We start from the raw sequence: 20708 nt of genomic DNA on the forward strand, positions 1-20708 counted from the left end.
TCTATTCACTTTTACTAAAGTTAGAGTGCGAAAACTAAAAGTATTCGGACGACGACGACGCCAACGTGATAGCAATATACGACGAAAATTTTTTCAAAATTTGCGGTCGTATAAAAACCCAATCAAAGTGTACTTCAGCAGTCAGCATTTAAAAATGTTTGGCCCTATAGAATCCAAAAAGAAGGTAAAATTCATAGTATAATTTTTACTGAGAATACTGGAATGTATTCAATCTTTACAAATAATTATTTGGGTGAAAATATGTCAATTGATATGTAATCCCTATATCTTGTTTCTTTCTGTTGAAATTCTTTTTTAAAAAATAATCATGATATATTCCAGTATACATACATAAAATACATGTAAGAAACTTCATTCTGTACAATTCTATTTTAATAAAGTTTGTTCAGAGAATATATGTTCTTCTTTTAACCAGTAAATAACTCATCAAATCAATAATACAATAATACAAAGATATCCATATATTTTAATCATTTTATTTGGCCTGAGGAAGACAGCCACACACTCTTGATTAGCATAGAAACTATCCACTTTTATTTTTTAACTTTTCCATTTCCTTCTAGAGGTTTATCATGGGCTACAGAGTTGTTATACTTCCAGGTCAATCCAAAATGTTGTCTGAAAAATAATAAATGTAAAGATAAGATAATGAATGGAAACAAAATAAAACCATGAATATACAAAAGTCTTGTGTTTTCTAACATGTTGATATAAAACTTTTTAATACTAAAATTCAAATTTTAAGGGTTTTTGTTTTGTCTTGCTCTGAAATATTTGTTTATTTTAAAATAGAAAATGCAGGATGCAACAATGATAAAATATTGGAAATACAATTTTTTAATTTTTTAAAGTTGACAATATTAATATTTCGATGTAGATTATAAGTACAGAACAACGTTAAAGAATTGCTGTAGATTCAGTTCAATAAGTACAATACCTACTGGTTTTCAACCGCTGAGTTATAGATTATGGACAAAGGAGTTCCTCTGGTCTATTAACATCTCCTGACGTCTAGGAAAAGATTAAAGATCAAGGTGAAAATATAAATCTCATCCCATAATATAAATCAATTTATTAGAACACTAAACAATTTTGTTCTAAATTCATATGTATTATGAAAGTTAAAAAAATGTGTATTGAAATAAAAACAACTGGTTGGATAAATATGGCATTTACCTGGTAATTAAAATATGCCATTTTGATATATATATAAATTCTTTCTTTTCATTTTGAAAACAAAACCCAAAAGAATGTAATTCAGTTATAACCCCATAAGAATGTAATTCAGTTATAACCATCAATTTGATATTTATTCAGTATAATATTTATCATTTACCTGAACTATACATCTGATTGAAATTAACTCTTATTACAATGTGCCAGTCTTCTATTAACACTGTCGTAATGAAAACATCTGCACTTATGCAATTATGAAATAAAAAAAGATTCTCTGAATATATAATTGAAACGGCAGTCAGATGACATCTAGAGGTCAAGATAGAATCAATAGATACTGTAAATTCAGAAATTATTGTGAGGTTTTTATTATTGCGAAAAATGCGACAGAGTTGTTAACGCAATAATTGAAACTCGCATTTTGAAATATTTTATATGAATTAAACAGGATTTTTCTCAAAATCGTAAAAATTAAAATCGCATTTAAGTCTAAACTGACAAAATCGCAATAATAAATGCATGCAATAATTTCTGAATTTACAGTAGGTGTATATTCATTATGTCAAGATTTATATTAACTGAGTCTATTTAAGTTGTGAATAAATTAAACAGAAAATATCAAAGACAGATAATACACTTCTACCTGCATTCCAGTATTGGTTCAGTGCACTGATACTTAGTCCTAAGGTTGATTTTAAAATTGCCTCAGGTCACTAGGTCACTTTTGAATACATTTTTGTAAGTATTTTTTTTTAACAATTTTAAAGGTAATACTGTGGATTCATTTATTTTCGTGGGTACCAATTTTTGTGGATTAAGAAAAACTTGCATATTTGTGGATATTTAATTTTGTGGTTTTGCTGAAGTCTGCATAGATAAGATAAATAATAGTTTATTAAAGTGTCACATATTGATCTACATTGAAATACATAAAAAACGTTAACATACAAACCTATAGAAAAATTATCATTCGTTGAATATTTAATTTCGTGGATTTACTGTGCCCACGAAATCCACGAAAATTGGTATCCAACGAATAATAATGAATCCACAGTAGGTTGTTTCAAATGAGACATTAAGTCATATACTGTAAACCAACTAATTTTTGCGAGCGATTTATTTTCACGGCTTTCACGAGTAGAAAACTATTGCGAAGTTAAATCGTCGCAAATATGTAAAACTTTGATCTTTCATTATTTAACAATATCAAGTTAATTAGAAAATCTCAAAATTAAATTGCCACGAAATGGACTAGAAAAGGCTAAACACGAAATAAAGTATCAGCGAAAATAAGTTGGTTTACAGTAAGTATCTTGTCCCCCGTAATGCTATAAAACTAACCTGGGAAACATTTCATGTAATTGTAAACCATCACACTAGGTCAAAAGTCTGTTTTTGAAGCAAGTGACATAACTGCAGTCTGTGTTCATCTCAGAAAAAATGGTCTTCATGATGGATCACAAATCTGACAAATACAAAATAATTTAAACTGTTTCATATTCTTGAGGATAATTCTGTTATTTAAAGGTAGCTGGGGTATCTAAATGTTCAACGTTTTTTCGTAAACTTCTGTAAAAGATGGATTTCTGAGTCAATGAACCTATAATTTTCAAAAAAAGCACAAATTGTCCAATAAAATTCAATACAATCTTTTTAGCTTTTTAGTTGTATACTGAACAGAGGCGGATTTAGAGGGTTTTTCAGGGGGCCCTACCCCCCTTTCTATGAAAAAAATGGTTGATAATATAGGGAATTACTGAAGCATGACCGGAGCGTGCCCCCTCTTAGGAAGTCAGTGGTCACCCACTTATGAAAATTTCTGGATCTGCCACTGTTGAATGATAATTAGTTGGGAAAATATTTTGTCAAAAAAATAAGAAATTTTGGAACATGCTCAGAAAAAGACAACTGATCTACATTAAACTTACCTTAACTTGAGTCAGGACAGTCTCTTTGATTAAAAGTGTCATGGAAATGGCAGTCATCAACAACCTTGGAAGGAAACATCAACCGATTTTCACTTCTGAAAATATAATTATATGAGCTTTAAACTTATTACAAAATTATGAATCGTAACTGGCAATTTACTTATTATTTGTTTTTCTAATAAAATTGTCTTTTTGTCAATATCATAATCAAAACTTATCAAGGTTGCATTCTTATTTTTCTATTTTGAGAATTTTTGACAAAACAACAATGGTTGATACTTGGAAAATTGGTTTAATACTACAATAATGTAAAGTGTGTTCCCTATTGAAATTTTCAAAACAAAGAAAATGAGATTCCTTTCGACATTAAAGTATGCAACAAAGAAACATAAAATGACTTTTAAATACATCAATTATGTCATTGTCATTATTAGGCATGCAAGAAATTGTTCATTTATCTGATGTTATGCCTAATGCAACAGAACCAAATCATTGGCATAAGCTCACACAGAATTATGAAAGTGGTGCTGAGTTTACACGTAGTTGTAATTCGATTCGCATTAACTAATTTGAATTAGTTTAATTCGCATTTGAAACGTTTAACATCCTAACGTCAATTATAATCGAATTGGAATGCGCGTCAAATTTGCTTTACTGTCCTAACGACGTTAACTTTTAATTCGGATAAACAAAAACGTATTTCTAACACAAATTAGTTAATTTGAATTAGCGAAATTCGAATTAAAAAAGAAGAGTGTGTGAACGCATTTAGCGAATTCGATTCGAATTCATTCAATTCGAATTAAAGGTACGTGTGAACGAGGCATAGGAAACACATAATATGTGATTCCAATGCTGTGCTCTGAAAAGCATTATTATGGCTACTAAATGACAATAATATCGCAACATTTAAACATATAAATAAAACCTATCTAACAGATTTTTATATTTTATTTCTAATTATTACAAATATTCAAACTGTTAATATTCTTTTATTTCATACTCTTGTGGACGACATCAAATGATCGATGTAGGATAAAAAACTTAAATCAAATAGTTTGGGGGTGGTGGGAGGGGGGTGGTTAAAATTTTGCAAGTTTTGTATATCTAAAATCGATTTTTACATATATCCCTATTGGTAAATCAATTTTTCCCAAATTAATTTAAGAGGGAGGGGGGGGGGGGGGGGGGGGGGGGTCAGTGAAAAAACCATGTGAATTAAGTTTTTTATCCTACATTGAACTTTTGATGTTGTTCCTTAGTCTATATATAAGAAAGAAGAAAATATACTGCATTAAGACAAGATCATGATTTCTATTTTTAATTTTATTACATTGTATCTTTAACAAAAAAAGTAAAAACACAAAAATACCGAACTCCGAGGAAAATTCAAAAAGGAAAATCAAAAATCAAAAGGCAAAATCAAAAGTCCAAACACATCAAACGAATGGGTAACAACTGTCATATTCCTGACTTGGTACAGGCATTTTCTAATGTAGAAAATGGTGGATTGAACCTGGTTTTATAGCTAGCTAAACCTCTCACTTATATGACAGTCGAATGCTCTATTCATTTAATTGTTCATTTTGCAATATTTCATTGATCATTGTACTGCAGTCAGCGAACAAATCCGATTTTATACTTAATATTTATGACTCAATGCTGTGACACAATGTTTTTTATAGTTCTTATATTGACCAATGGTCCTTGATGCACGATGACCATTAGATAACTTAACACTCAGTGCTACCGCAGCATTTGTTAATTTAAAATATGTATGTACGTTATACATGAACTGTGTGTCACAGAATTACAAGATTTACGGTTTCATCTTTATATAGAATAGTAACAAAAGTTGTTTTGTACGCATTTTTATAGCAGCATAATTGCATATGAAGCTACATTTGCATATTATTATTAAAGAAAATCCTGCCAGGTAAACAGAAGACAGATTTTTTTCCCACGCATTGCTTTTATTTTTCAACACTGTCATGTATGCTCTATAACTTAAATATTTTATAAATATCGACATATTATCAATAAATTGAAGACAATATCGGAATCTTAAACTAAAGCATTAGTTTATATTATTATCAAAACACGTATTTCAAATTTATTAATTTTATATGTAACTTTTTTTTTCATTTATTTATTTATTTCATTTAGTACACAGAAAGGAGTACCGTTTGATGATCTTCTGTCTTTCTCGACATCTAGTCTTGATCTTCCAGCAAATTCCAGCATTGGTGAATCAGGATACTTGTTTCGGATACAAAGAAATCAGCAAACATTTAAGGAACAATTAGAACATTGTTGTGCAAGGTAGTTTTCTACCTATATGCAGGTAGCAATGATTAACCTTTTTCATTCATGCAAAATATGTGACCCAAGAGTATTAGAAAAAGAAATCAAGGTACGCTGCTTGTTGATCTTAAAATTAAACTTAACTCTTCAGAGATAAAATTAAGTTTTAGAATGTCGGTTAAAAATTCAGATTCACGAAAGGGAGATAATCTTTGATTTACAAACAGAATTAAGAATGTGTTTGCTGTTTGACAGGTTTTCTTGCTACAGGGAAAAAACAGTAGCCCAGGCTAATAAATTTTGTGTTGGGCCTCTTAATTTAACTAAACACGTCAGTAATGCTCATGTAAATAATATTTGTTGGGTCAGTTTGAACACCTAGATGGAAAGTGTAGTCTTTCTCTTGATAATACCAACACAGAGGCCCAGTGCAATACAATATGGTATTCTATAATTTGAAGGGTCAATAAAGATTGCTTAGTTGATTACTTTAAACTTATTTAGTTGCTGGTAGAAAGTTCTTCTTATTTTTGAAGAGTTTAATAAAGGAAATTATCAATTCATCTTTCAGGGGCAGATCCAGACAATTTTAAAAGGGGGGCCCAACCACCAGACCCCCTCCCCCACGTCTTTGTTGCTATTATCAAGAGAAAAGAAAAAACTTCTTGTGCAGTTTCCCAAACTTTAAATAATTTTACATGGTATAAATGTCTTTAGAATATTTGAATCATTAGGTTGCTGTCATATAGAATAAAACCAACACATCTCTCGCATATTCAGCCAATATTAAAGGGGCTTTACAATACCATAATGCATATCATGGTTTTTTTTTTATATAATCAACCTAGTCTTTTTTATGTTTTATGACATTTTTTTCCTATAAAAATATGCTATTGCCAATAAACATACCATTCCCTACAATTATATTTAGTGATTTATTTCTTCTTTGATTGATTTGCTTTATGCTGTATGGATCTGACAAGTTAATCCATTTTCAACTATTTTGTATGTCTGTTCTTCAATATGTTGTGCTGTAACACCTGGGTCTAAGGTTAGAGAGGGTTGGGTTTCTGCAAACATGTTCATCTACACTAAATTCTATATGTGTCAAGATAGGAGCCTGTAATTAGTTGGTTGTTTGCTGTATAACATATCTGTTTTTCTGGGGTTTTTGTTTTCAACATAATCAGGCTGTTAGTTTTCTGGGTAGGTTTTTTTTCATTGTCATTTCAGGGCTCTTACAAGCTTGATATGTAGCATAAATTTTGTCTATAATTGAGGCCCTGCAGTGACCTATAGTCTATACTAAATAGCTAACTTCTATTTCATTTAGGCTCTGGTAGAGAGTTGATTCATTGGCAACCATACCGCATCTTCTTACTTTTATATTTATATTAAAGTATGATATTTTTGAAAAAATATATATGACAGACTCAGATGACTGAGTTGCATACATAACGTTTCTTTAACAATGTAGAAAGGTCTTAACTGAACATTGAAGTGGGATATATCTTTAAAGAACTACGATGGACAATAGGTTTTATACGAACTCTCTGAAATTCAAAAGATACAGGTTAAGAAAAATTATTACAAGCTTTTATATCATGGCTGGTTGCAACTTTAATGTTGTTATATTCTTTCTTTCTGTAATGTTTAAAAGATCTGGATTGTGGGAAGAGTTGTTTTCACAAACTTGATAGTCTTTTGTAAATTTTGAAAGGGTTTAAATAAAAGTATAATTAACATAAACTTTATACATCAATGATCAATGTAAATGAGGTCAGATGAGATATGCCAGACAACCAACACCTTATAATCATTTCATACCACATTAGATAACCTACTGCTTTTATCAGAGAAACAAACTAATAAATGAAAACCTAATGAGGATCAATATAACAATAAAATCAAGTCTTGGCCCAACGAGTCTTGCCAGTCGGACATGTACACCATACAATCATTCCATACACCAAAACAGTTAACTTTTTTGCAACAGGATGAGAAAAACAAACTGATCCACAAAAACTTAACTTTTACTAATGAACAATGTAAATGAGGTCAAGGTCAGATAAACCCTGCAATACACTTAATATAGCTGGCCTTTTGTTACAGTATCTCTGTGCTGCATAAATGAGGTAAAAACAGTGTGCATATGACTGATTGAAACTTTGTATCATAAGACATCTGTATACAACATGTGCAAGACGTAAAGGATCTAGGTCTTCTTCCTTTTGAAATATAAGTGTACATCTTAACAAGATAGTTTACACTGCCCCAAGATTAGCATTCTGTCTCATATTTATGCCACTTTCAATGTATATTCAAGGATTTTGTGCATTGATCAATAGACATTGATAAAGACTCCTTTAAACTGCCATTTGGCTGTGTCTTCATTCCATCAATAACCACAGAACAGGAGAGGTAACCCCTGATATCACGAACACCATACATTTTAAACACAGGCAAACTTTATAATGTATGTACCAATTGTTATTCCTTTAAATGCAGTTATAGGCAATAGATTTACACCAGTCATTGATATCAATTTCTTTATTTTTCATACAATGGCCTTTTACAATGATGTTAAAATGTGGAACTTGATTTTTGAGACTTCTAAATGATTCAAACATGTTATGTTAAAATGATGATTCCTACAAAATTATGTATGACAAAAAGGATACTAATGTTCTTACGTTTCAATTTAAAAACAATGTATGTTATAACAAATCATCAAAAATACAATGATGTTTCAAGGTTGTCAATAACTCTAGAACTTATGTATTTCTTCACAGATCCAACAGCATTATGGATAGCTTTCACACAATAAAATAAAAAAAAAACAAGTAGCAAAATTTTCAAATTATGACTTCTAAAAATAGATTTATTGTGTAATGTTCTTAACTGAACATTTTCCAAAATGTTTTTATGTACAAAATTTGAGGCAAAAATTAAAAAAAAATTTGACTGAGAAATATTGACTTTTTCATCTTCATACAACGGACCTATATAATGATTTTCAAATGTTTTATTGGAAGATCAACAAGATGGATGAAAAAGTAAAATCCTTTCTCAATCTACAATAACATGACAGTTTGTGATAAACATGATTTTGTACACAATCAATAATGCTCTAATGTTTTGACAACTTGTTTAATGACAGGTGAAAAATGTTTGTTAACAAAAAAGTGACAACAAACAAACAAAGAATATAATACAGAGACATTTCTTCTTCCTATAATAAATGTTAATTGTTCTGGTAACTTTGAAATAGTGAGCAGTCAATGAAATAAGCTATTATTTGATATAGACTAGAAATGTGATACAACCATGATCAAGAAGACACAAAGAAATTTCCTAAATTCTCATCCAATTTTCTTAATGATTATTGAAACAGACATTTTTTTAAAAACATTCATAATTACTATTTTCAAATTTAATATGAAAATTTATCTTTTTCTTTTCATGGTTAAAAATTAAAATCAGGGTGGACTTGGACGAAAATGTAGGATAGCTTCATTTACAGCTGTATGCATTTTTCTTTCATTTACTCTTACAACTTATATATTATGAGTAAAAGAAACCTTCAATGAAAATCTTGCATTAAAAATTGTTAAATCTTTCAAGTAAACAATGCCTTTTTTCTTGCTATCTTGACAATTCCTCGATATGTTGAAAATACTTAGAGTCCTTACACTTTATCCATGTTAGACAAATTAAAGCACTGTTACTACATAAATGTAAACTGTGTACTACATAAATGTAACTAAAATGTCATGATACAATAACGTGTCTCATCAGTATTGTGGGGGTGGCCGTCTGGGTGGTATTCCCCCTGGATTTGACATTCTCATTGGTTGTCCACCAGGACCACCAAAGGGAGGTCGGACTCCTTGCTGCATTCCCATTGGCTGTCCTCTGGGAGGATAGCCTTGACCCATTGATGGCTGAGGCTGAGTATGTTGACTCTCACGACTGGTTATAGCTGCTCCTGGTTGCATTGGGTTCCCTGGAGCATGTGACAATGTCTTTAACAAGTTAGGACCACTTTGAATGAGATTATCTAAAGCTTTCTGAACATTGGGGTTATCCAGATTGATGAGAGAGGACATTCCTCCTGGTGCTTGTCTTCCATCCATAGATCCATTGCCCTGGGGTTGTTGTGATAATCCTACCATGCTCCCTAGTCCTGCTCCTTCTCCTGGCCCATTTAAGATACTCAGTATTTTAGCCTGTAGATCTTTCTGTGTATCAGGTTTTGGCTCTCCTGCACCATAACCTAAAAGTAGAAAACATACATCTTGATTTATGCTCATCAATGTTTACACAGACTTTAAAAGATGAGAAGTCATTTGTCTTTATAAAAATACCACAAAACTATATCCATTATATTTTCTGGCCAAAAGATAAATAAATTCAAAGTTGGAATATATATATACAAGTCATATTTCTTTGAGGCTGGAAAGGCAAGTCAATATTAAGGCTCCAATTAAGGAAGTAAGTTAGATGTTCTTAAGTTTGTTAATTGTCGGACATAATTGAGGTAGCAAACATACACCAATATGATAAGCTGTATATTTTGCAGAAAGATTGAAGTCATTAGTCCCTTAAAGTATATTATACTGCCTTAGAACTAGCTTATCTTTGCTCATATTCCTACATGCTTATATGGAGGTTCGTAGTGAAAATTTAACAGATTTACTGTGACATGAACTAGATTTTACTTGTACATCACTACAGTGGTAACAGAGTTTCTGAGTTATGTCAAATTTAAAAGGTTTTGGACCCTTAATGTGGTATTTGGCTATTCTGTACTGAACCAAATGTCAAGAGAAACTCGGAAGCCATTATTACATGTTATAATCATTTAAAAGGATTTTTTTTTATCAATAAATATATATCGAAGGGATTGTGCAAAAATGGAAATTATTTATGATGAATAAAAGGAAACAGACAATGCCTGATGGAAGGCAATATAATCATATGAATGCACCTTTGAAGCTCCATGTTTAAGGCCTTGAAATGGCCATAGATTTTGGTTAAAGTATCTGTTAACCCAAATAGTTGTGTAGCAGCTGCTTACCAGGGTAATTTAATAAGCTTGCCATCTAAAAGTCTACAAAGCAGCTTTAAACTTGCTTTTTGCTCGCAATGGTAAATTAAGCTGATGGTAGCACCACCAAAGATTGTACAAAGAATACCATGTAACTTTGTCAGACCTTGTATGCTGAAATCATTAGCACAAGTTACAATAAGTGTTTTTATTTTTATTTCAATCAGTAACTGATTGAAGTTGACGTTTTCGTGACCTGTGAATCTATATAAGATTCAAGACCATTATGTTTGTGGTTCATGTTTTGTAATTATTAAGGGGCCTCAGTGATCATTGCTTGCACAGGATTGCTTTGCACTTTTTTCAAAAATAATTTTCTCTCTTCTTTTAATGTTAAGAACTTATCTTTACATGTTTGTAATTTTGATTTTTGTACGAAATGGCCTCTATGAGAACCTATATTGTTAAAAAAAATTGTTTGATTTCTGATATCATGTTTCATTTCCTGCAAAGGTAAAAATCGTGCCTCTACTTAAAGGCAACCATTTCAGCTAAAAGATATGCTACTTTATGGAAGGGAGGCCATCACTTGATATAAGCATATAACATATAAGTGATAGCAACACATGTAAGGTACAACCTTCAACAGGTTCAATCCAGACCAAATGTTGTATTGCAAAATTAAATGCTGAGTTGATAGACCTTCATTTAATGGGAAGGAGAAACTTAATTGTGTCACTGTGAGTGTATAGGTACATGTATTACTGAATAAAGAAATGTTGACTGATTGATTGTCACTGATTGAGAACTGATCACAATCCTGTTCTTTATCATTGTATGGACAATTTTTTGTATGGATACAAAATGAGTGATTTTTTCCCAAAAATATCAAATACGGCCCCTTTTCCATTGGATAAATTTTTAACACAATATCTGCTGAACACTTTAATTGAGGCCCCTTAAGAATGTCTGTTAATGTACAGGTTACATTTACAAAATCAAGCATGTATTCTTTCTCTCCTAAAAAAATAGCAAAACACGTGTCTGGTTAACTTTAATCTTACTTTCTGTACCGTCACCACACAAATAGCGGGTAATTGGGATACTGCTATCACACTTGACTTTTAATGGCTCAGGAAGAGCATTCTTCAAGTAACGCCTTCGCATGACAGATATTTCCCTCTGAGTAGTGCTTAAAATGTACAATGTCTCCTTAAGCATTGAGAACATCTTCAGAGGTTGGACATTAACAAACTTAATGCTCTCCAGCATTCTAATTATTGGTACAATAGCATGACCTATCAACCTCTGAGGGTTCTGTAAATCACGATCATCATGTATTGCCTCGCGGCTCATTTTATTCCAGATACTCGGATTACCCGTTGGTGGCCTTAAACACTGACAATTCTCAGGAATCAAATACTTTTCCTTCAGTTTCTTCACCAATTGTTGATTGACAGGAAGTGTAGAGCTTATATTAACTAGCTCAGCAATCTTTGACCATGTTGGTATATCTGACAAGGTATCATCCACACGCTTTTTGTTCAGCAACTGCTGTGCAAATATATGCTTTTCCTCTTCGCCGGTCTTGTGTGACTTGTCAAATGCTTGTCTCAAAGCTTTGGCGTCTTCAGAGTTACCCAGAAACTCTTCAGGAAAGAAATGCGCACCGATTACCATCTTGCGTACACACAGCCACCTGACCTCTTTTGGAAGATGATTTCTCAATAGATGTCTGCGTTTGACGGTCATCTCCAGGATAAAGTTACACAAGAGAAGCATGCTGTCTTTGAGGAGCTGGTACACCACCTCATTGTCGATTGTGATGCTGTTCTCGAAGAATGCGCAAGTCTGAATAAGTGGTACTACAGCGACAGCTAGCTGCATCTGCATGCTCTGGAGAAAATTATCGTAACTTCTCTGTCGCGCATCGATTTGGGAAAACAAATCCTGATGAACAATAGGTGGCTTCAGATATAGGCAATTCTGAGGAATATTGTAGCGTTCTACAAGCTGATACATATTTGCAGTTGTTGTACATACAGTCTTGAGGACATCGGCAATGGCAGGCATGACTGGTGGTCCATCAACTTTGTTCATCCTACGTTCGTCTCTTGATCTTTGTACATCACTGCGTTCTCTCTCTATTCTCTGGTTACCATGCTGACTCATTATTTCTAATGATCTCGTTGGTTGTACATCCTGTAACATCAATGGTTGGGGTCCAGACAACCGTGCTTTCTTGTTTGGACCAACATCCATGCTCATTAAACTTTGAACCTTTGTAATCCCTAGTGCTGTTTCAAACAAGTCAGATGGGTTCATTTCAAGATTTGGAGTTCCCAGCAAGCTCTTTGGTTGAGCTGGAATATCAAACAAGCTTGGTATTTGAGTTTTTACATCAAACAAGCTTAATAGCTGACCATGTGAACTAGCAACTGGAGTTTCCAGTAAATGAGGTTGTTGGACAGGCTCAGGAACAGATAGAAGTGCAGGCTTTTGAGGAGCGGAAAAGGGTTCCACTTTCACTTTGGCTAATATAGCATTTTCTGCCTTTATCTTTAATAAAGCAGCTTGTATTTGTTTCTGATATATGTCTTGAGCATCCATTGGAATCTCTTCTGATTTTCCAATGGACATTAGACGATCTATATATTGAGATGTTCTCAATGCTTCAGAAGAATCAGAATACATATCAGCACTATCTAATGGTCTTTTCAGATGCCTTGAAGACATCAGATCAGGCTCTCCTACAATCAAAACAAACAACCCTCATAGCATAAAAGTCCTATTTCCCTTATATAATATTTCACTGCGCTGTGTTTTCTTTCTTATTTTGCATTTATTTTTAGAAATGTAATGCAATGTAAATGTCTAAAGTTTACTACTTTTTAATATTTTTTTAGCATGTTTTGTGGTTGGAGTTTGGGAGGGGTTAGGGAGTGGGAGGGGTAAGAATGTTAAAACAGTTTATAGTCTACGTACAGTTATAATTCAAATGTTTTTTTAGTGACGATTTGAGGCCAGAAACAATGCGCCAAAGGCATGCCTTTGAAATAGGTTAAAACTTGCCCAACAGACAAGCAATTTATTAATCTGAAACTTCAATTGTCATGAAGCTCCAGAAGAATCGTTTTCTTGGTATTCCTTGTTTAAGCTGATTTCTTTAAAAATTAACTAATTTCAACAATTTTCAAGGGAACATTATTGTTCTATAACAACTGTGAAGTTGAAAATTATTTTACGGCTGTTCCTTTAAAACAAGTATGGTACCTAGGGAAGGCACATTAAAAATAGGTTAACCACCAACAGAGGCAATTCAAATTTCACTTACATTTCAAATATTCAAAAAAACATGGATGACACCCACCCATAGCAGAGATTTGAAATTACATTCCCTGGGTCCCATGATGTTTTTATGGAACAGCTCTAATAGAGTTATCTGGACCTCAATAGTTCAAAGGATTTATGTAATTCAATTTGTTGTAAAAAGAATTTTTTTGCTACAGTTGAAGGTAAAACCCTCCAATTAGGAATTAGGGTACTGAAATCGATTTGCAAAGTCTCATGTAAGGACTGATTTTTTTTTTTACAATTATCTTGTTTTTTTCAAGTTTTTTTTAAACTGTGGTGGAGCTTAGGTCGACAAATGATTGGTGTTCAGCATTACTGTGCTATTTCGTGGCGGTAAGTTTATATTGGTTGAGGAAGCCGGAGTCCTCAGAGAGCCACTAACAATCCTAGTCAATTAAGATTGGAATTCAGCACACTTGTCATGTGTGGTCTTAAAACTCACAACCTCAGTGTTGACAAGATAGTGATACAGTAGGCCCAGTACATAGAAATAGACGACTACATTATAATGTATTTTGAAAGTTTTCATTGCTTTTTCAACTGTTTTTCCAACTGATTTAGCGAGTGTTGTATGTATTTTGGCAGAAAATCAAATTAAGTCTTTAAATAACCTATTGTGATATCAGGTTATATTTTTTTCTTCAAATTTTAAAGGCTATGTATGGAGAATAATGATTTTCTTACATATTTTAATTTTTTTTTTTGGACAGACAGACAACGGACGACGGACAGACTGGAAATCATAAGGGTTCTTAGTTGGGCACAAAATATCAATGCATATTGTTCGGTGTATTTTTATCATCTCTGGTTTGATATGGCTGGGGTTCCAACCTATGATCACACACACTCAAGGTGACCTTAGAAGAATTACAAGTATTTTATACATTTGGCATATTGATGAATGGGAATATGGAAAAAAAAAAGAAAGAACATGATGAAATATGAAAGAAATAAAAAAAAAAAAAACTAGAAATGAAAGTAACAAATACAAAATAATATACCTACCGTATAAAATTAATAATCCACAATCAATATTTTTCGCATAAAAATTACAGAATTGTATCTAATGGATACTAAAGTACTTGGAAAAGAATATACATTTTTTTTGATGAAATACCTAACTGTAAAAATGTTCTGATCTATAAAGGCTAAATAGTTGTGAAAAACTTCAATTGTATTTCTTTGTAAAATTAATCATCCTTACACATGTAACACAGAAATATTTATTATTTTAGCATGTAACACATGAATCAAGACTTTTTGACAAAACTTTTCAATTTCCTTTTTCAAAATTGTCTTTTCTCAGTACAGGTGTTATGTGTGTTTGAAGCAAGTTTGGTTAGTGTTCCAGTGTTAATAAAAAAAAGTATTTCATTTACTCTAATTTTGGGGAAATGGGTTTCAGAATTATGGGGAATTTTAATCAAGTTTTCTATAAGTAGTAGCAATAGAGACCATGTCCAATTCTAATAAGAACCGATAAAAATCCCTCCTCCTTATACAGATATAAAGTTCCTTCAAAATTGGAAGCTGTATGAATTTTACATGAGCCTAAAATGGGTTTAAATTCCTTGTTTTCCTGTTCCCTTAGACTTCTGTATCCCAGCAAAATACTAATAAACTAAATACTTACCATCAGGATAAGACGATTTAGGAGGGATACGACCGTCAGCCTCTAGAAGTACATTTCTTCTTTCGGTCAAATAAGTGATAACTTTGTCCAACTCCTCAACAGTTAGTTGTCTCTTGTCAGCCAATAGATTCAATAGGTAGAGAATGTCCTGTGAAGGTGGTACAAACGGAGGCGGAGCTCTTGCTGGCGCAGGTGTAACAGCGGCAGGTCTGGCAGCTGCTGTCTCTTTTTCACGTTTAGCGAGCTGATATGCATCAAAGCTTCTACCGATAAGAGTAATAGCATCATCTACTGGCATATTCCTATGTTCTGTGGATGAAATGGTACAAAAGGCAGGTCAGTAAAAGATGAACAATCTACATTACAATATTTTATTTCTATCCGACTGCCTCCATTGCTGAATAAGCAATTTAAAAAAAAATTTAAACAGAATTTTTTTCATTTATTTCAATCTGAATTCTATATATGTTCAGAACATTTGTTTTGAATTTAAATAACTCTGAATAATTTTGAATACAACAATTTTCTTTTAGTCAGTGATGGTCTAGAAAACTTTATCGTAAAATAGAAGAAAAGTTATTAACAAATTCATTACCTTGTACTCCCAAGTTTGTTTTGTATGTAAACACGAGTCGACTGTATAACAAGAAATTCTGTTCGGCACTTTTTTATTTTCCATAACACGCAGCTGTATTTGTCATGTTTGTATATTTTAATAACTAACAGATGACATATTTTTCATTTTACATAACACGCAACCGTATTTGTAATTACAATAATTAACAGAAGAATTTTTTTCATTTAACACGTATTTGAAGATAAGTTGTATCTTTTAATTCAGTTATTTAGAATAATATTTAAACTTTGGAGCTCATATTATCATCTTACATTAAAAAAAATAGTTTATATTATTACAAAAACGTAAAGAAACTCAACTTCATTTACTTATTTAAGTAACATAACTTCACAAATCATCTTTTCTAAAATATACATTTTAAAACAGATTATCATCTGTAGACTGTAATCGATTATGTTGTGAATAGGTATTGTAGAGATTTATAGCTATAAACCGATAATTCTGAATTTAATTTCAGTAATGTAAAGAAGTTTTTAATGTTTTCATCAAAGTTACTGCTACAATCTTCCTAAAGCGCTCAAAACATCAGAAAATATTTTAGCAGTGCCAACTGAAAATTGATTAACTTAGTATATGTCCAGTCATGCCAGTTAGATTTTTTACCTCAAGAAACAATCAAATTGTCAAACACCAATATACCTAAGTTTATTTCTAAGGAAAACTAGGATTTTTTTTTAATGTTAAAGCATTTTTCTACAGATTTTTTCTCTATTTAATTATTTGGTTTTAGACACGATACCATTCCGTTAGATTATACTTGAATACTACGTATATATACTATCTGTAATGAAGTTCTTGATATTTTAAATTACCTATTAAACTCTTTAATGCAATTTATTAAGTTTATATACAGTTAGCTTTATAGTACCACTCTATGTTCGCTTTTATATATCTAACATTTTTCTCTGAACTTTTTGTGTTTTATCCTACACAGAACCGTGCCATATGGTTACGAAAGCAATATCAAAGTAATCTTTGTTCCTGATACTTATAAATACAATTTTAGAATCAATATATCATATATTTGAATAATTTCTTGTTATACAGCAACTAACATCCAACAAACAAAAGCGCGTACATTTAAAACACAACACGATTATTTTAAAAAAGCATCAAATATATTTATAAAATTATTTTATATGTCGATGCAACCGTTTTATCTAAAATCATTATTATGACATACATATAGCTAACATTATAATATATTTCAAACTTTGTTTTAGGTATCAACACATTTTTCAGGATAACATTTTTATCTATTTCTCGACAATATATAATACATAGTACAATATCTTTTCATATATTTAGTTCATGCATGACCTTGTTTTCAAAATCCAGATTTTATTTAAAATGTTTCCAGCATTATAATACAATAAATAGTCACTTTGAGTAATACACATGCGGAAGACCAAAGCGACAAAACTGTGTTATTTAATATAACACTAATTAACACCTTAAGCTATCAATTACAATAAAGGTAATGTGAGAATTTATAGCTTTGAAGGCTATCCCCCATCACCGCTTTTTTTAATTTCTTATGAAACAGATCCCAAATATACATGTTATTATATTGTAATGTGTTTTTTTTAACACGGTTCTACTTTTCTCAAATTCGTTAACTTGCAGTATAATATTTCAAGTCTTACTGATGTTAATAAAAAATTAACTTTGTGAAAGGTATTGGCAATTTTTATCATTTCATATGTTGTCAAGCTTGCAGCTTTTTATTTGATGATCTTAGAGCAAGGTACTTTTTCTATTTTTTGTCTATATTTATGTCACTCTGTACACACCCACCTTTCATGCCTTTTAAACCTGCATTTATGACAAATAAATGAAGCTTTTTTTTATAAGCAAGATTTCTGTTATTTAAGATAATGCATTAAAAGTAGGGTATATTGAAATGAAACTTTTTTTTTTATTAGTTCATATCTACTAAAAGAGTAGGCTAATGCCCCTACAAGGCAGCACTCGCACCCGCAAAGTGGAAAGGGATTAATATAAAACTTGTTTCCCAATCCACTCTAAATAAATATGTTTAAACTAATTTTCATCAAATTATGGCAACAAAAAATGTTTAATTTGATGATGATTCAGAATTAATTCTATTCAACATAAGCTGAGGGAAACATCATTTAATCAGATATGTGTTACGTGTAATATTTCACAGTCCCTCATTCTCTTCTTATATTCGAATTCATTAAAGATTTATAATCTTCTCTGATAAATACACAGTTGTAAGAACTCTAGATTTTCTATCATTTTACGCAATTTTAAGACGTCACGATATTGAATCACATTACAGTTATTGTAACAGTCACGATATTCTGCCGTATTGACGTAATTGTAAAAAGTCTCGATATTCTATCATATTTATGAAATTAGAGGTTACAATATTGTATCATATGCAAGTTATTGTAAGAAGTCTCAATATCCTGCCATATTAATGCAATTGTAAGAAGTCCGGTATATTCTATCGTATACACGCAATTTTTAAGAAGTCCAAATATTTTACCATATTCACACAATTGAAGAAGTCCCGATATTCTATCGTATACACCCAATTGTAAGAAGTCACAATATTCTGCCATATTCACGCAATTGTTCAAGTCTAGATCTTACCTACAGGTATACATTATTGCTTATTTATTTGTTCCATAAAGCCGACATTTTATACACCGGATAATGTAAAAAAAAAAGAAGATGTGGTATGATTGCAAATGAGACAACAGTGTTCATTTTCAAATTCATTTGCATTTTGTATAATCAAGCAATTTCATCTGGCAAAACTGCAATCACTTATTTTTTAACCATTATCACAAATTGCATTTACCAGTATATAAAACACGCATATAGCCTCAAATAGGCATATTAAAGAATTTTACACCTCAAAACTGTTTTGTAGGTTAAACCTGTGTACATGGTGTAATAGCAATCTCTCTTCATGTCAAAAATGTAATTCATTAAATTTCAGTGGCCAGTTATGAAAGAGTCAACTGTGAATCTAATGCCACATAACACTTTTAGTCCTAACCACTTAAAAAGGATTGAGCATTCTGCCTTCATCAATTTATTATTATCAATCATTTTTACAAAGGCAAATTTGGTTCTTACCTTGAGGAGTTCCATGTAAAATATTGACTGTTAATGACTGATGAACTTCATTTTGACTATTTACGACTATAGCAAACAGGCACAGTTTCTTGGCAGCATCTTCTACAACTTGAGGAATTGTTCGCTCTTCATTTATCAAGCTGATTGAACAAAGTACGTTTACAGCTTTCAATTTTCTTTCAACAAATTCTGCAAATTTCCTGAAATTAGGTGTAAAAGTTCTTAAGAATTAAATAAATCATATATCCAAAGGTTCTTGATAACCATTTGATACAGTATCCTGTCAATATCAAAACTTTCTATTTTCTCTCTTTGGTTAACGGCTAGTGACATCAAATGTTAATGGATGTTCAAGTATAAAGCTTGAAGATTGGCTGTGGGTGAATGCCTCAGGTTCTAGCTAGCTTCTTTATTTTATCAACTTTATATGAATGCATAAAATATATCAAAACATTTTTATGTCTGAAAACTAATAAAGATGGGACTGTCTTACTTGATCACAAACATTGTTAATATTTATTTATTACCTGAATTTATCAGACTTTAACGGATTTTCTTTATTTCTATAGATTTTTTTTAACTAGTTCTATCCTTATAACAGAATTGGAAGTGTGCTCATTCTGAAAGTCCTTTTATACATTTTCAATTACATCTTTGCTATAAATAAACATGTAAGATCTGGTTTTTCCTATCTATAATTGAGTGCTGTATTCTAGGGGGACAATGAAAATTTCAACAAAATGGAATTAAGAAAAGTGAATATAAATACATACATAAGTGAACTATTAAGTATAATGATTGAACAGTCCAGTGGTGGTGGAGGCTTTCTGACAACAGGGGCTTCATAAGCTGGTTCTCTGAAATATGGATCCCTGTAGGGGTCAGCATATGGGTCCCTTCTTGGAGGTGGTGGTGGGTATCGGCTGTAAATATATAAACAAAGTAACATTAAATTGAGTAAATAAAATCCAAAAAAAAAATCTGTAGAAAAGTAATCCAGAGTTTTGTTCTGTGGAAACATTGTTAACTCCCTTGAAAAAGGAAAGTTGCTTTTTGTGTGGTTAATTTTTTTAATTCAAATACTGTATGCAAATTTGTCTTTGAAATGTACATAACAAGTGTGAAAACAATGGCTTTAATAACAATGGATCAATGATTTTCCAATAAACCAAGAAACTTTTGCATCAGAAATTAAAGTAATTTCTAGTGCTCAACATTTTATATTTTTTATCAGTCATTCTTTTCTGCATATATTTATATTAATCACTAAAACAAATTGAAATTCTTTAATCATTATCGGTCTTACTGCACCATTTTTTGCTGTTTATCATATTATTTCTAAAGTACCTGTATGGATCCTCTCTATATCTGTCATAATAAGGATCATCTGGGAGTGGTGGTCTCCTGTAAGGGTCAGCATACGGGTCATCTCTCCTGTAAATATCACTGATCAAAACAAGAAAACTAACACATTACAACACAGAAAAAATA

At 31.5% G+C, this 20708-nt stretch overlaps 1 protein-coding gene and 1 long non-coding RNA gene across 7 annotated transcripts in view; both read right to left on the reverse strand.

Annotated features, from left to right (window-relative positions):
- Positions 1-375: 375 nt before the first annotated feature.
- LOC134721672 (uncharacterized) lies at positions 376-5406 on the reverse strand. Its single transcript, XR_010107904.1, has 5 exons — positions 5309-5406; positions 3126-3220; positions 2539-2662; positions 963-1032; positions 376-639 (listed from the first exon to the last, which is right to left on the reverse strand). It is a non-coding gene; the product is annotated as an uncharacterized LOC134721672 (long non-coding RNA).
- Positions 5407-7964: 2558 nt separating this feature from the next.
- LOC134721670 (nuclear receptor coactivator 5-like) overlaps positions 7965-20708 on the reverse strand; it is a 28080-nt gene continuing 15336 nt past the window's right edge. For 3 of the 6 annotated variants that reach the window (XM_063584819.1, XM_063584818.1, XM_063584822.1), the window contains 5 exons: positions 20565-20663; positions 19991-20140; positions 19218-19417; positions 15467-15775; positions 7965-9705 (listed from right to left, as the gene is read on the reverse strand). In XM_063584819.1, the coding sequence (XP_063440889.1) occupies positions 9224-9705; positions 15467-15775; positions 19218-19417; positions 19991-20140; positions 20565-20663 (1240 nt within the window). In that variant the 3' untranslated portion in view covers positions 7965-9223. Of the gene's footprint in view, positions 9706-11543; positions 13438-15466; positions 15776-19217; positions 19418-19990; positions 20141-20564; positions 20664-20708 lie in introns of those variants that run through there. The other 3 variants (XM_063584820.1, XM_063584823.1, XM_063584821.1) reach the window with 2 other exon arrangements.

Source organism: Mytilus trossulus, chromosome 6, assembly GCF_036588685.1.
Source record: "Mytilus trossulus isolate FHL-02 chromosome 6, PNRI_Mtr1.1.1.hap1, whole genome shotgun sequence".
Taxonomy (NCBI): domain Eukaryota; kingdom Metazoa; phylum Mollusca; class Bivalvia; order Mytilida; family Mytilidae; genus Mytilus; species Mytilus trossulus.